Genomic DNA, 15,679 nt, shown 5'->3' on the forward strand with positions numbered 1-15,679 from the left:
AAAAGATGTAATAAACGAGTTATATATAATTTTACTTGCTCTTTTATACGTAACGATAACCTTATATTATATTACTGTTCAAATTGGAAATTGTTTTTCTCTTTTTTCTTTTATATTCTTTAATATTATTAATTCTTTTTTTATTCCTTAAAAAATTTCGAAACAAATGTTAAGATTTCGATAACAATGGATAAATAGTCATTATTTAAAACAAAAATGAAAATTTGCATTAAAAGAAAACCCCTGCAAATTACAATAAACTCCAAACGAATTAGAATTTCGAAAAAGAAAAAAAAATAAGCTCATTAATAAATTAAAGTGGTCTTTTCAGCACGTTAAGGGGCCCGGATAGTCTGGCTGGTAGGGAGTTGGCGTCCAAGAGGTCAATGAGTTCGATTCCCAAATACCGTAGACTTTCCGTGTACTAAATGGTGACCAGTGTACGCTAAACCTGTCGAGGTCACTATGTCCTCCAAGTTCCTATAACAAATCAATACCTCTGGGTCGTGCTCTGATTCTGACCAAAATTATTTATTAACTGATTATTTTTGGTATGCTTGAAACATGTCGACAGTCATTTCAATTCTGTATATTTTTGAAGTGTATGAAGTTTTCTATCAGGTAACATAGTTGAAAACAGAATTCGATATTTTTTTAATATTTATTTTTAAAAAAAAAATCTGTTTCTTTTTTGGCATACAATAAGTAAATTTTGTAAAAAAAAAAAAAAAATGAATGATCGCTCTAATGACATGATTAATGAAAATTGATATTATAAAATGAATATTGATGATCAAGACCTTATCTGCCATACTACGCAGTCAATATATTCCTTCCATAATGGTACCAGTTGTCTTGTTGATGGCTTAGTATAAAGTTATAAATTTATTACTATATATTATATATTTTAAAATTACTATCGAACAGTAATTTTAAGACACTTAAATAAACATCATAACAATAAGCGATGATTGTACGGTTAGTTTTAATACTGCTTATTTTGGCAAATATAAATACTATATATTTATCTTGTACATATCACACTATAAGATTATAATTGAGTATTAAATGACTAGAAAATACTTTAGCCCTCAAACATTACTCGCACTTCAACTTGCATTCATTTCAGGGGACCAGGATCGACAGTTGGCATCTTTAAACCACCAATTGCTGATATTATGATAAATAGAATGTTTGATTTTTGCTTGATTTAGCAATTTACAAATGTGACATACATAATGTCCATTATAATCTAAGCGATAACTTTTCTTCCATTCAAAATAGCTGTTATATTTCTTTTCATCTTTGGCAACGTGTAGTAAATAGTGACCGAGTTCTTTGGGAGATTTGAAGGATAAAGCATCGATGTATGAAAAAGGTGGAGCAACCTTCGAATAATTTGCTCCTCCAAACACCACAGGCACCATATCAGTGCTTAGGATGCGGAAAAGCTTTTCCGTGGCATAATCTTTACAAATGGAATTTTCAAACGACAAATAAAATTTGTAAATTTTCCCTAACTTCTCATAACAATCGTCAGACATTTTTGGCAAGCAAGTGAATTTTCCGCAAGTTCCGTAAATATCAACTGGAATAACATTCTGCAATTCTTTAACGAATTCTTCTCGCTTACCAGGAGTGTTGCAGTTACTTACGAGCCACGCAACCATTCTTCTTTTATTACGGAAATGATTTACATGATTTGAAATAATTGTCGTTTGCTTTTTTACTAATGGAGATAGTATGATTTCCGAATCATACCGATAGGTGGCAGTCCAATTGAAGAGTCCATCAAGATTCTTCAAAATGTCAGGCGTGTGTGGAGGAGATTCGTGGTGTAAAAGAACCCAAGCTTGATTCTTCGTTCTAAAAGATGGCATATCTTTTAAGTTGATGTCTCGTAAATGGAACAGTATAGCATCACTTCTGTTTAAATAATCTCGATTTGACGTAACAATACAATGATTTGTTGAACAGCCTAAACTAGAATATTTTGGCACGTAGTCGGTGATGCCGAAGAATTTTGTCCACAGCATTATTATTTTGTGGTTTTGTAAATGATTTGCAGTGTCTGAAAGTATTTTGACATGAGTCCAATGCTTTTTTACCCAAGGGTCTACAGTGATGCTTTTAGTTTCTGTTTCAGAGCTGCTCTTCCAAAATGAAAAGGTGAAGAAAGCAGAAATCAAAAACGCACTAATAAGAAGTCTCTTAACACTTTTCGTGGACTTGAGAACCATGATGCCTTGGGTCACGCTGCAATAAAGTGATAATAAAATAATAGCAATAAAGTGAAATAAACAGAGATATTGAATAATAAAATGTGCACAAAAGATTAATGAAATGTAATCTAAAAAAAATCAAATAAAATTGATCATTTGAAACAAAATGCATCCATGCAACATGAAAGGGAAAATAAACGTTGAAAAGGGAGTTTTCGTTGTTTAAAAAACTATTATTTCCAGCGGTCGCAAAGACAGCGTATTAATATTTTAATGAATTAGAATAAAAATGACTTTTTTACACCACTACTTATAAATATTTTAAGCTGAAAATTAAAGGTCAGATAAAGAAATGGTCAAAATCCTTATGTAGTTCTTACAATGTTTTTTATTTTTTAATTGGATTTAGTTTGCTGCCACAGATAAATGTATTTCGCACATATCTCAAATGTTGAAGGGTTATGTCGTAAGTACTAAATATACTAATGTAAGTATAAAGTATTATATTGATAGATTTTCCCCTAGTAAGGGACGTGTAGCGGAGAAAATTGATAGTAGTAAATTTTGACTATCATGAGTGTTTACCGCGAGCAAAAGCATCATGCCAAGTGATGTTGAATACAGTTAATCTCTATTCTGATAGGATGAACTACGATAAACGTGTTTTGCTTAGTTTAATAACGTAAAGTCATCGGAGAAGACGGCAATTAATAATAATAAATAAAAAATAATAGTAAATAAAGTATGAAGCAGAGATAAATAAAAGGATATGTTAATCGATTAGACTTATACATTTATAGATGGATGCAGTTAGAATAAGATCTTTTTAATTTGATCGAAGATTGTATAATATATTATATCATCTTATTCTCTATCATCTGCGATCAAATTGAAATCTCACAATTCAAGATTCTCGGATCAGCCAACAGAAATGAATTTTTATTTTAAGTTTAAAAATGTAACATATTTAAGTAACAATGTACTTAAATAAATTACTGTAAAACTCTCTGAATAATGGCCCGATATCTTCTCTTAATATTAACCTATAATATTCAAACTCGATCAGATATTATATTATAGTATACTATACAATCGTACCAAAGGAAATAATTATAGATAAATTAGGGGCACAATATGGTTCCATAGAAAAAGCGTGGGAAAGAACTTAAAGCTTAAAGTGGCTAAGCCGTCAATCAAATCTTTGATCAGAAATGAAATTAATAGTTTAGAAAAAGTTAAATAAATGTAATATTTTAAAATAACAAGTATTTTAAATTATCTTTTGTCTTTCTAAGCGGTGATCTTTATTTATAAAATTTATTCATGTTTTTTTTTTTTTAAATTTTTTTTACAATAAATTTAGATTACCCGAGAATAAAAATCCATGAAAAGTACATAAATTAATAAAATTATATTTCTAGGGTACTATTTATTAAAATAATGTTTTACTAGTTAAAGATTATTATATCTGTGGAATGAAAATACCACAATACAAAGTAATTCCAAGTTTCTTTCATTTGCAATGCGAAAATACTAATATAAAAAATTTTGTTATTTTGCAATCTTTTGATCGCTTTGGATATTACTTTAAAAATAATGCTTGACAGTTATGTTAAATATTTTTAAAAATATAATATGAAAATGATTCTACAATGCAGAATTTTATTCAAAGTTAATAAGAATAAGGAAAAACAAGTAGAAGAACAAATTATGCCTAACTTTGATTTCAGTTATTTGAGTTTCCGTTTTGCAAGTAGATAGAGCAATTTTGAATTTTAGTTTTCGTGGAGTCATTTTCGACACGATATTTGCTACCGCTGCACTCCTGCTACCGCTATATGGCATTAATTTATGCTTTGTTGTATTTTATGTAAGGTTTAGCGTCACATGATGAAAGTATGACGAATTTAAAAGTAAGTGATTTTATTCCATGATTCAGCTATTATTATTCAGAATGTGAAACTATATTAGGGTTAAAAAAATTGTTATGTTTTTTCTTATTTAAAAAAAGAAAGAAAGAAAAGTAATATATTGTAGTTTATAAAGCTTGAAATAGGCTCAAATATTCTACGCCTCTCATTTGCCTAGTTTAACCAACTATGACAGAACTCAACGATTTCGGAAATATTAATCGAATTTATTAATTCCCATTTAAGATTTTTGCCTGGGCATAAAATTTAGGTAGATGAAATGTACTTATAAATTATTTTTATGCAATTAAAGTGTATTTAATAAAACCTTCAATTTTTTAAAAGTCTACCAATGACGCCTAAGTTAAATGAATCTGAATACTGAGTTGTGCGCTATTTTGTGTTAAAATTTTTCTGTTATGAAATTTTAATTATTATATTAATGCTGCATTATTTTATTCACTTGACAAATTTTGTCGCTATAAAAAATAACAAGCACCTCCGACAGCTATTTTTCTAAAGTTTATGCGATTTTTTTTTTTTTGCATGTTGAAAATTATTTAAAGTATCACCTAAATACTCTTTCACTATTTTTGATAAAGACCTTAAATAATTATTTTCAGCGTATTATTCCTGTTAAATTCACAATTAAATAATTGTTTAGATCTAAGACAAATATTTCACGAGTGAAATATTTGTCTTAGAAATTTCCTGAATTGTAGAGATTTCCGGAAATAATAAAAACTTTTTAAAGCTTTCATTTATTTAAAAAAAAAAAAAAAAACTCATTATTTTTTCCTTTTAAAAGTCGAATGTTGGTTGTAATAATTTGGTATTATTGCTCGGTGAATTTCTTTTTTTCCATATGCTAAAATAGTAAATTTCATTTCGAGGTACATTACAGAGAAGATAGGCAGACAAATACAACAGGATGGAAGAGGACATCAAACTAAGGCTCATATCTGCTGAGTTCACTATGAATAAATTGTAAAATACATTGCATGATAATTGTAAAATAAATAAACAAAATATTTATTTGATTTAAGATTTATTTCTATATTTAAAAGAAATTTGTTGCGTTTAGTGTTGTTCTGGATCAAAAATTGTAAGGTATTTTTTGTTTAAATATCAAACTTTAAAAGTATTCTAGAACTGTAGATAATTTCAAGCAAACGATTTGGAAACACGGACAACGTCAGAAAGGTCAGACTTTTCTCAATTATTAGTTTGAACTATAAAAATATCAAATTTACTCTACATGGGTCTAGACCAAAAAATCATGTAAGTACTGACAAGGGAGACTAGGGAAGTGTGACTCGTTAATTTTGAAATAAACTAGTGGGATGTATGCCTTATGAGGAACAATTTTAGGGGGAAACATTCGTTTCGGCTCATAGAAGGTTCTATGAGAGATAAAAAATAATTCAATACATAGAAAAATCGGTATTTTATTACTTCAAAGCAGACTATCAGTTATTGTAATTATCTCATACTCTAATTAATTTTGGTCAAAATTGATTTCGAAAATTTTATGTATCTGTAGTTTTTCAGAAAAACCTGTTATGTTAATTTAAAAAAAAAATTTGCATCAAATTTTTTAAATTTCTCTTTATTTAAAATTTTTTATTGAGCTTGGCTTTTGAGATTAATTTTGACAATAAATATGCATTATATATAGTACGTGAAAGTACCACAAAATTAATTGGAGTATGAGATAATTACAACAACTAATAGTCTGCTTTGAAGAAATAAAATACCGATTTTTCTACATATTGAATTATTTTTTATCTCTCATAGAACCTTCTATGGGCCGAAACGAATGTTTCCCCCTGAAATTATTCCTCATAAGGCATACATCCCACTAGTTTATTTCAAAATTGGCGAGTCACACTTCCCTAGTTTCCCTTGTGAGTAAATTTTTCTTCTACGAATTCTGCATATTGCGAACTTTAAGGCATGAAATAATTGTTAAAACAATTTCTGATGGCATTGGAAAAACCTGCAAGTCTGTTTAGTTTTTTTACTTATTTTCTCCCCCTTAAAAGAAGGTTTTTTTTAAACTTAAATGGGACTAAATGTTGAAACTTTTACTTCATAAAAATCCACATCAAGAGAAGTCTATAAGAGACTGGAAACTTCGTAACTATACCAACCAGCATGCTGCTGTGAAGAGGGAAGAAGATGTTGATCATTGTATGTCTCATCAAAACTTCAGCTGCCAAGATAAGAGTAATTGCTTTCAGGTACGCTAGTGGGTATCCCATTGCCCCCCCCCCACCCAGAATGAGCTCGGCTTAATATTCTCTTGATATGATACAGCAATTTTCTCTTGGAGCTTACTTGAGAAAGAGGTTGCTATATAGCTTGGTATGAAGAAAGATTTTTCCTCTCAGCAAGGGTGAGATCGAAGTCTTACCTATGATATTGAAAATTTTCTAAGAATGAGAGAATAAATTGCATGTTCATAGAGTTTAACCCTTTAACAATTTTATTATTTTCAAGAAAACGGTCATAAAAGTGCGTATTTTTTTATTCAAGAAAATCATGTAAAAAAGGTGAATGTACAATATATAGGTCATTTTTTATTTTTGGAAATTTTTTTAGCTTGAAATTTAAAACTCCGAATGTATTTTATCTGTCCATGTAACTCAGACTCCATAATTTAAACAATTAAAAAAAAAAAAAAAAAAAAAAAAAAAAAAAAAAACATTTTTTCACAGAACGCAAACTTTTTGAGTAGCGTTCTGTGTAAGATTTTGTTCCTTTTCTTAAAGATGAAACTTTAAGAAAAAAAGCAAGAGAAGCATTTCGTCCTTGGCAAACCCATCTCGAGTGACGAGTCGAGTTTTTTCTTTAAAGTTTAACAGTAAAAGTTTTAAAAAAAAAGTGACAATGATTAGAGGATAAGGTTTATCTGAGAAATAGAAATTAAAAAAGGCAAATCAAATGCAAAAGTTTAAAATGAAAAAAATTAAAGAGAGACTGACAATAAAAAAATACAGAGATAACGCTGAGAGCAGCAGTTACAGAAATTTTGATTTTAATATTTCATGATTAATTAAGAGCCTTAATTTTCCAGAGTTAGTTATTATATTTCATTCTGACGCAGAAGTTTAACAATAATTATCAGAACTCATACCTTTTCTTTAATTAGTATTATTTTCCCTTAAAACATGATATGTTATAATGATAATGCAATATTTTTTATAATAATATATTAATAATACTTTTTTTAACTAAGAAAAGAATTTTTTATAACAATTTAGATGCAAAATGAATATTAAGGTTCTTCTAAATAAAAAATGGCCAATGGAAAGAAAAAAAGTAGCCACCAATAAATTTACCTCTAGTAGCCTCAGCATAAATTTCCTAGTCTTGCCTTTTATTTTCAAGTAATTTCTACTTATATCTCCTGCATGGGCAATGCCTATAATTTATATTATATATGTCCGACCACTGGCTGAACCTTTTATCCTTTCACTACCTTTCATCAATCGAGCAGTGTTGTGGTTATTAATGGCAAAAAGGTGTTAATACTATTTCCTATTAAAATTAAGTACTGCTAGTGATAATGTAAACTTATGCGAAACAAATAATCTACATGCAATCGTTCCACGAAAATAAACAATATAGTTTCACAACTTTCAAAAGAAAAGAAAAAAAACAATGGGATAATTTTTACTTTTTTTACTAAAGATCCCACAACGCTCATTTGTTCGAAGCAGCTCATATTATAAAGCAATAGCAGATCTCATTTTTTTATTTTTTAAAAAATTAAAAAGCCATGGCGTAATTCCTCCGTTTATAATCAGTTTTTGGAAAATATTTTAAATAAAAGTATATTCTAATTTCAAAGAATGGATTTTTTTTTAAATAAAAAATTTTAAAAAAAAACTCAGTTCCCTGCTATTTTTAAGTGTATTTTTAAATATCATTAAATTCATTTCGAGGCATTAAACTTTATAAAACTATTCCCATTGGAATTATACTTCATTTAAATTTCCAAACAGGCTTGTTTAATTTAAAAATAGTTCAATGCTCTCTTAAAACTGTTTTAACTAAATTAATATGATCGTTAAATAAATACAAAATTAGAAGTATTGAATTTCATTGATATTTATTTTGAAGTTAAATCATAACAAATAAAATGTAAAGGTAACTGTAGAAAAATAAGATACATGTATAGTTTGTCTATCGAAAAAACTCCCCTCGTCACGAAATCTAAGGCCGTCTGTTACTTTAGTAACAAGAAATAGCGCATTTCTAAGAGGGGAACTTCTCTCTACTTTGATTCTCTTCCTTTCGCCGACCCGAAAACTGTCTTAAATATTGACTTAAAAACTCTATTTGAAATAGTTGAACATCGTAACCATAGTCACCGCCACTGCTCGAGACGAATAGCGAGGGGAGTTCTTTCCAAAGACAGACTACTATATTACTCACATATTAAATTTGCTTTGAGCAAATGCAATATTATGTTTTTATTATTTGGGTTTGAAGCTAAGTTTTTTTTTCGGCGGATAATAGACAACGACCCTTCCAAACACGCTAAGGAGAACACTGCTTTATCTTTTGGGATTATTAGGATGCGGGTATTTAATTGAAGCATTAAGGAAAGCAAGACCACTACGCTAATCTTTTGATCACCATTGATCATAAGATAAAAATGAATTATCCCCGAGAATCGGAAAGTTTAAGAGAGTGTACTAAGATAAATATCAATATGCATAAATTACTTTTACAGTTATCTGATGGTTAAAAATCAAACCTTGACCAACCAAGGGTGATACTGGCACAAAGGGGATTCTAATTTAAGTACTATACATGTTTAATATAATTTTTTGAACAAAGATGTATAATTAAATTACCTACCAGTTAAAAAAAATCACACCTTTATAGTAACTAGTTTAAGAAAAAACTTAGTTCCAACAAGAATCGCAATATTGAATTTTAAAATCGCGTGGATATGAGTCGCGATATTGGATTTTAAAATTTCGTCTCGGGCGATATTGGAGAAGAAGAACGCAAAGATACAAATAGCGATATTGAATTTTTAATTTACGCAAGTATGAATTGCGATGCATCAATTTTAGATTGCGTGAATACGAATCGCAATGTGCGAATTTTAAATCACGTATAAATACGAAAATCGATGTTTGATATTACAAACGCATGAATTCGAATAACATTGGATTTTAAACTTGAGTGAGTACGAATCACAATATTGGATTTTAGAAACGCGTAAACACGAGACTCAGCGTTGGCTGGTTAATACGAATTAGGCTCGCGGCTTGCACCGACCACAGTGACAGACAGATCATGGTTTAGAATCCCTTTGTGATGGGCTAACCTCGAGAGGTTTTCTTTTCCGTGTAAAGCTAAAGCAAATCAGTTCCATCAAAAAAAATTTCCACGAAGTTTGCTCTAATACCTGATCCAAAAGTTCCATTGTCCTCTGGATTGAGTTTAAAATTACAAGATTACGGAGTTGAACATTGATAATCTTAAACTTAGAATCGGGTCGGCTGCTCGACATCGGTTATAAGAAAGATTTACGGGTCATGTTTAGAAAAAGCAGGAATGTCTATCACCACATTGTTACAAAATAAATTAAATTTATAAAAATTGCTATAAATGTTTCATAAATCATCTTTTGTGTATTCATAAATCACTGTTTTATAAATCACCTTTGCATGAAAGTTCTTTAGATAGTAAATTAACAAGTATAATTAACAAGAATATTAACAAGAATAGTAAAATTAACAAGAAGGGGTCCAAACTTTGGACCGCTCTCCTGACCAAACTATTGGGACCATATTTCTCAGATCTCTATATTGTGTGGGTCAGATATCAGAATCCGTCGAAACAAAGGATATGCTTAATCAGATAAAGTACGTTTTTGTGTCTGATTTCGTCATTTAAAATATCGATTGCACTAATTAGTTAGATTATTTGAGGTAACCCCCTTGAACCATTGAGATTGCGTCTCAGAAAGCGAAGATCCGATCATTAGATCAAAAGTTATTTAGGATGGTCCGTTTACATGGAAACTGTATTGCTTGCGCACTGCTCGTGGAAACAGTTTGTCAAGATAACAATTTTTCATGAGTAAATGGATACATTGTACAGGTCAAACATTGTACTTTTTATCCATCAAAATTGTATAGACTTATATTATTTTTCTCTCGACAGCTTTATTTAAGTTTTTCATGCCATAAATCCCCCTTAGGGCCAAAACCTGATGCGCGAAGTCTGCAGATTTCTGAGATACATGTAAAAAAAATTACACGTTATTAAGCAACGAGCAACCAACCGTTTTCAAATCGGGGTGCTTGTTAACCTCTTGTTTATTTTTAACTCAATACCTTAATTTAAATTCTAAATTTTAGAACAAATATGATTGAAATACGTTTTTAAGAAGAAAGAAATTTCGGTGATTAACACCTTTTGTAGAGGAAAAATGAACAAATTCCTATATACGTCATCAATTGACACGTTAGCATAATCACTTAAATTTATTAAAATGCGAGTATTTGTAGGAAGCGTACTTTCCAGCTTCATTTGATTTGATTTGTTCATTTACGTCGCACTAGAGCTGCACAATGGGCTATCTTTCCAGCTTCATGCACGCGTAACTCATAACCCTGAAATCTCGAACTAAAATAGCTATCATAGACATTCATATTATTCCTACGCAGCAGAGGTGCGTGATGAATATTTATGAGGTAGTTAGTCTCCTCATTTGTATTGTTCAGTCCCGTATTTGTTTGCTAAATGTTTTGTTAAATTAGTTATGGTCGTTGCCTTTTCCCAAAACAACATATTTCGGCAAAAGTTCAAGATAAAAATTAAATTCGGTTCGCAAGGAATTTTTTTAGCACCAGAAGTTAAAACACAAAATAATAGTCTTATATCATAATTATCTAAATAAATAATTCACTTATATCTTTCAAGGGCGTCGGCAGCGGGGTGCAATAGGGTGCACTTGCACCCTCCTGGCTTTTTTTTAAGCGATTAAAGAGATACAGAAATAAAAAAATTTATAAAAATTTTTTATTAAAAATATTTTAATTCAAAAACAAATAATTAAGTAATTATTGATACATAACAATTAAAATTTTTTTCAATCAAACAAGAATTGTAATCGTCTTGTTTGCTGTCCAAATCTGCTTAATAACTGTTTCAATGAATTCTGAGGCATCTTTGATTCTTTTCTTATGCACACTGAACTTGGCAGATATCTAAGCTACATTTTTAAATTTCATTTAATAAAATATAAATAATACGATATTTTCTATTAGTTATTTAGTTTAAGAAAGGTGTATAAGACAAACTGACTCACAACTATAAAACTTCATCAACGGAATAAATACCAATGTTAAGCGTGCACGAAGCTACTATTTGTAGTTATTTGTGTTTCGAAGTCAGTAGCTATGCCAGCGCCATCAATACAGTTTCCCGTGGCAAAATATGCAAATACAAGAAATTTTTGTATTTGCATTCAGCTGAAAGTATATGCAATAACAAAACAAAAAGTAATAGAATATTTTTTTTTGGGGGGGGGGAATTTGTTAGAGGGTTGTACCCCCTTTTGTATTATTCAAACAGCGCCCTTGCTCATTATTATTATTAATTATTAAGATTGATTATTTTTTTCTAATTTTTTTTACACGAACTTCTATTAATGTCAACAATATTGTCCATTGTGACGTTAGCGTAATTGGTTTTCAGTTTTGTAAATATATTTTAAATCTAAAATAAAAAGTTTAGAATAATGATGCTTAAATCTCGCCATAAATGAGTTAGGAATTGTTTTAAAATTTAACCACGAAGCAAGAAGATAAAAGAAAATTGAATAATGTTTGAAACTCATGATTTAAATTCAATTTATGCAAGTTGATTTTTGAATTTTCTTAAATTTCAATTTTAAAAATTGATTTAAAAAGTTTATTAAGATTTTAAAATCTTATAAATCATTTTAATTATAAATTTAAACTTAGTTTTACATCGAATAAACTAAAGTCTGCCAGCTGCACTCAGTTGTTGGCCCAATGAGCTATACAATTTTCAGTGGTGTCCAGTTTCTTTTCAAAAATAATTCAAGAAAAATATATAGTTTTTTTTCTAACAAGAAATCAAAGGAGTTGTCGAAACAGAATTTCGTCTTTGGGTGGCAAAATGGCAGCGTGAAACAGAAGCAGGACTTGAAGTGCCCAACGATCTTTCCAAGATTATTAATGCCTGTGACATCGATTTGTACCCATCAATCAATATGTTGTTGAGAATTTTAATAACTCTGCCAGTTAGTGCAGCAACAGCAAAAAGTTCCTTTTCAACTCTTCGACGTCTCAAAACTTGGCTTAGAGCAACTCAAAATCAAGAACGATTATTAAACATTCATAGAGAAATTCATTTGGATGTTGAAAAAAAATCATTGACAGATTTGCCAAAGTTTCTAAAAAACGCATTTCATTTATTATTTAAAGATTTTGAATAATTAAATTATTTATGTATTGTTCTGTTGTTCATTATGAAAAAATTAATAAGAAGACTAGCATTAAAAACCCCAGTATTTCTTTTTTTTTAAATATAAAAAAAAAAAAAAATATTGTGGGGGGGGGGATCTGAGTCTATGACCCCCCCCCCACAGGAAAAATTTCTAGATCCGCCCCCTGTTGTCCAAATGCATGCCAGAACTTGATTGTAACCATTTCATTCTTTAAGTGCTATTAACAGCTATGAGTTTAGCATTTGTAATAGTAATAAATGTAATTTTTACGAATTTCAGACGTTTCTGTGCTTATACAAGTTACTTTTAGTTAGTAGTGTTAATGTAATACACTTTACATTTTTACAATAAAGTTTTATGTCACTCAAGTTGGCCCCCAACATGGCATTTTTGACAGTGACTCGGTAGTAGTAAAAGTAGGTAGTGAATCCCTGAGATATATAAACCAATTCAGGTAGAAACAAATATTTAAGTTTAGTAATTATTATTAAGTGTAGAAAAATGGGAAAAAAATATTTATCTGATATATTTCCTCAATCAATTTATATGAAAATAACCAAACTAGTTTAGATCTTAAACTTTAAAAAAAGATTGTAATCTCCTGTAAGAATGATTGAAATGGAGATCATAAGAGAATGGTAACACATGATAATGCTAGATAGTAATAATAACAGACTTGATAATCATATAAATTCAAGATAGTTTAAGAAAGAGTTATTAACAAAAATTAATTTCTTTATTTTGTATTATTTCGTCACACTGTAACATTAAAATTTTTTAAAATAAAATTTGGATAAAATAATAATTTTTTTTGTGAAAGCTATGGCTTCACTGTAAAGAGTTTTGAGGTTGCATTACAGTTTGAGAAATAAAAAATATAGTATGCTTTAAAATGGTTTTAAATCAAGCATTTAAAAATTATTGATGAAAAAAGGATTTTTATTCGAGTGCTACTGTTTGGTGGCAAAAACTTTAGTTGTATTAAAATAAACCTTCGCTTAGAAATTATTTATATAAAAATGTTAAATTGTGAGATATAAACTCTCTTAGTATTTTTTATTATTCCAACACACATTTTTTAAATTTAAATCAATGATTACTTTCTCGCAAACAGTTGCCCAGATCTTCATCTTTATTTTAATCCTGATTAAAATAAAATAATCTAACCTGGTATCAGAGAATAAATTTTAATTCAATTATTAATCACAGAAAAAAAATGTATTTTTAAAATACTAATTTAATTACAAAAATGAGTGCGTCTTACCTCTGTTTTTACCGGCATCCATTCTTAACAAATGTATATTCTATTTTGCCTTTTAAGTCAAGTCATTGTCGCAAATGCGGCAAATATCGAACTAAAAAAACAAAAAACAAATTTCATAACATAAACCAAATGGAAGTTAAAGTCAATATTAATGCATTTTCACTGATCCTGAAACTTCAAGAGACCAACATTACCAATAATGCTCCACATAACATTTTTAAAAAGGCTGTTGCTTGGCTGACCGCCTTTTTAATAAATAGAGGCATTTGATTGGTCGATTATATAATCGTTTTCATCGTTATCGCTTAATCGTTTTGTCATGTTTACTAGAATGGCGTTTTTAGCATTTTTGTTTGGCGCAATTTTAATAACGCGCATGCTCAGTTTGATAATTTATTCAAACCAATCGAAGTACTTCGTAGACAATGAATATAGTGGCTTGTATCCCCTCATTTGCTCGTGTATACTGAAACAAAGACATAAAGATGGAAAGATCAATCACTGTACCAAACAGATGTCAGGGTGAACTTTGACATTGGACACATCACTGGTCTCTATTTTTTTCATTTGATTTTCATAAATTGTTATGATAAATAATAACATTCTGTCTCTGTGCCAGAAAAATCTGAACACATTTTTTTAAAGATTTATAATTTGTAAATTTTAAATGAAAAAATTAATGTATTTTAAAAAATTGATTTTTATATTGTTCTGAAATTCAAATACTTGAAATAAATATTAAAAAAACAATTTAAGTGCTTATTAAAAACATATAAAAAATATAAAAATTATTAAAAAATAAATAAAATAATTAAAATATAATAGAACAGTTTTATAAGCAATCTAAGCTGCCCAAAGCATTTAATTTCATGAAGAACAATAAATTGGAAAATGTTAATAATTGCTGAGATAGAGTCTCATAATTGCCTGTTAGCGTTCAGTTAGTTAGTTATTAAAACTTTTTCATGGTTTTCATTTGTGCGTAATCTAAATTCTAATTATTTTCATTCAAAAAGTCTTTCAAAATATAATTTCATTCCTGTATTTAAATTACAAGTAACTTTGATATCTGGGTTGCCTACAAAAATTCAAAAAAGTACAAAAAAAATTTAGAGCATTTCACAGCATTTACTATTTATCAAAAATTATTAAAAAAAATTATTGATTATTAAAAAATAATTTTATTGCGATAATCAACATTAAGCTGGAAACCTATTACTATTAAGCAATTTAAAAGACTTTTTCGTGGTTTTCCTTCGCATGTAACACAAATTTGATTACTTTAATTTAATCTTCATTAAAATAAATTATTCTTATAACTTTCATGAATATGATTGTATTCTGATACTTAAATTGTTAATTACTTTGATCTCTGAATTGAATTAAGCATAATAAGGGTGTTTCATTACATTCACAAAATAAAAAAGCTCACACTTTGATTTCTGGGTTGAGTTAATAAGAAGAGCTTTTCGTTCTGTTCAGAAAGATGGTACCCTATCTATTAAGGATAATAATAATGAAAAAATGTTTATTTATAATTTTACTCCGATACTTAAATTGCAAATTATTTTATTTTATATACCAATAACAGCAATCTGAAAAACATTTTTGTCTGTTTTTAATAGCGTGTAACGCGAAATTTGATAACTTCAATTTCAATTTAATCTTGATTATAATTAATTATTTTTACAACTTAATTATTTATTAACTTAATTATTTTAACTTAATTTATAATTAATTAATTAAAATAATTAATTAACTTAATTATTTTAAC

At 28.7% G+C, this 15,679-nt stretch overlaps 1 protein-coding gene across 1 annotated transcript; it reads right to left on the reverse strand.

The window, feature by feature from the left end:
• Positions 1–482: 482 nt before the first annotated feature.
• LOC107452321 (lewis-type alpha-(1,3)-fucosyltransferase) lies at positions 483–14,085 on the reverse strand. Its single transcript, XM_043048622.3, has 2 exons — positions 13,906–14,085; positions 483–2,256 (listed from the first exon to the last, which is right to left on the reverse strand). Exon 2 carries the CDS (start codon positions 2,238–2,240, stop codon positions 1,110–1,112), a length of 1,131 nt encoding a protein of 376 aa, XP_042904556.2. The 5' UTR covers positions 2,241–2,256; positions 13,906–14,085; the 3' UTR covers positions 483–1,109.
• Between the last annotated feature and the right edge of the window lie 1,594 nt (positions 14,086–15,679).

The sequence above is a fragment of the Parasteatoda tepidariorum genome, chromosome 4 (assembly GCF_982258835.1).
Source record: "Parasteatoda tepidariorum strain Cologne lab strain chromosome 4, Ptep-v5.0, whole genome shotgun sequence".
Lineage (NCBI taxonomy): Eukaryota > Metazoa > Arthropoda > Arachnida > Araneae > Theridiidae > Parasteatoda > Parasteatoda tepidariorum.